The sequence below is a fragment of the Engraulis encrasicolus genome, chromosome 23, assembly GCF_034702125.1.
Source record: "Engraulis encrasicolus isolate BLACKSEA-1 chromosome 23, IST_EnEncr_1.0, whole genome shotgun sequence".
Classification (NCBI taxonomy): Eukaryota; Metazoa; Chordata; class Actinopteri; order Clupeiformes; family Engraulidae; genus Engraulis; species Engraulis encrasicolus.
In genome coordinates this window covers 29208274-29209871 of record NC_085879.1, presented here as the reverse complement: position 1 = coordinate 29209871, position 1598 = coordinate 29208274, and the positions used below count along the sequence as shown (strand labels likewise).

The window sequence follows — 1598 nt, the reverse complement described above, 5'->3', positions numbered from 1 at the left end:
GTTTAAAATAACCTCGTTTGTCTTGGGTCTTGCCAAAAAATGTTGGTCCAACAGAGGTTACATAGCCAAAAACGTAGTAAGTCACCTGTAGTTTCTGCACTTATCATTGAAGCAGTGGTTTAGGAGTAGACAGTAATACCACAACAGAACACAGTAACTTCATTTTCCAGGTGAAAAGTCATGAGGATGTTGGGGTTTTTTTTGTTTTTGTTCTTGGGTGCATACATTTCCACCATAAAAAACTAGGCCTATTATATGGAAGTGTCATCACCACTTTACCTCCAACACAGTTGCCCGGCCAGAACGGAAACTTTAAAGCCTTTTTTCTCAGTTTTCTCACTTAAGATGAGTTACTGTGTTCTGAAATTGTTGGGCAGTGTAGGGATTTTCAGTGGCTAACGTGCATGGCAGCCTGGTGGATGGTGGTGGGGTGTGTGTGTGTCAGCGCAGGGCAGGGCAGGGCAGGGTGGTATGGTAAAGGGCTAACATGGGTGGCGTATAGTATGGGTTATTTTTTATTAATTTTTCTTTTAAATTTTTAGTGTGAGAGTAGACAGGAAATGATTGGGAGAGAGGAAATGACCCTGGCCGGACTCGAACCGGGGTCCCTGAGGGCAATGTAACCCCAAATGTGGGGAGCTTAGCGCGTGTAGTATGGGTTACGGTGTGTGTGTGTGTGTGTGTGGTGTGGTGGTGGGGGGCATCCTGGTGGGTGGTGGTGTGTGTGATGTCAGGGAGGGCAGGGTGTTATGGTAAAGGGCATGGGGGGGGTGGTCAGGGCCCAGGCTCCATAATCTGTTCTGGGGGGGGGGGTCATAGGGGTTGACAGGCCAGGCCAGGCATGCCCATTCCCCCAGCAGATTGAGAGATCACCTCCCCGCTGTTCTCAATCGCACCGCACATCCGTCTGTGTCACACAATAGCACACACACACACACACACACACACACACACACACACACACACACACACACACACACACACACACACACACACACACACACACACACACACACACACACACATCAGAAAGACACACACAGACAGACTGGGAGAGACCACCTTCGCCGTGTTCCGCTCCCCCTGCACATCCGTCTGTGTCAGGATAAAAGCATTCCACGCGACTAGTGATGGAGAGGCGAGAGAGAGAGAGAGTGAACCCCAAGCTGAGAACATTGTGTTTCCACATGAGCTTTGCGATGTGGAATTGATATTGAGGGATATTTCATCGTCATCTTCGATCATCTCGCAGATAGTACTTTGAGGCTCTGAGAAATTCCACAGTGATGGTTGCGGTAAACGCCTGGCCTGTCACGACCAGGCAAGCAAACTAGGCAATTGCTTAGGGGGACTCCCAGCCAGTGGCGTAGTCTACTTTTTTGTGGTGGGTATACTGTGTATTTGAGCATTTTTTGAAGTGGGTATACTGTATATATTTGTGCTATTCTAAATAATGGATCAATCAATTTTAGGTGGGTATACTGAAATCCCTGACATTTTGAAGTGGATATACTGCATACCTGCGTTCTAAGTAGACTACACCACTGTTCCCAGCTTACGGAGGCCACCTTCTCAATGTCTTGTTATGGTATTTGAAA

General features: G+C 47.7%; 1 protein-coding gene across 1 annotated transcript in view; it reads left to right on the top strand.

Moving 5' to 3' along the window:
- The window catches only part of LOC134439964 (WW domain-binding protein 11-like), a 6908-nt gene extending 5780 nt beyond the window's left edge, over positions 1-1128 (top strand). The window contains exon 3 of the mRNA XM_063189891.1: positions 1105-1128. Coding sequence (XP_063045961.1) covers positions 1105-1128 — 24 coding nt within the window. The remainder of the gene's footprint in view (positions 1-1104) is intronic.
- The last annotated feature ends 470 nt before the right edge of the window (positions 1129-1598 follow it).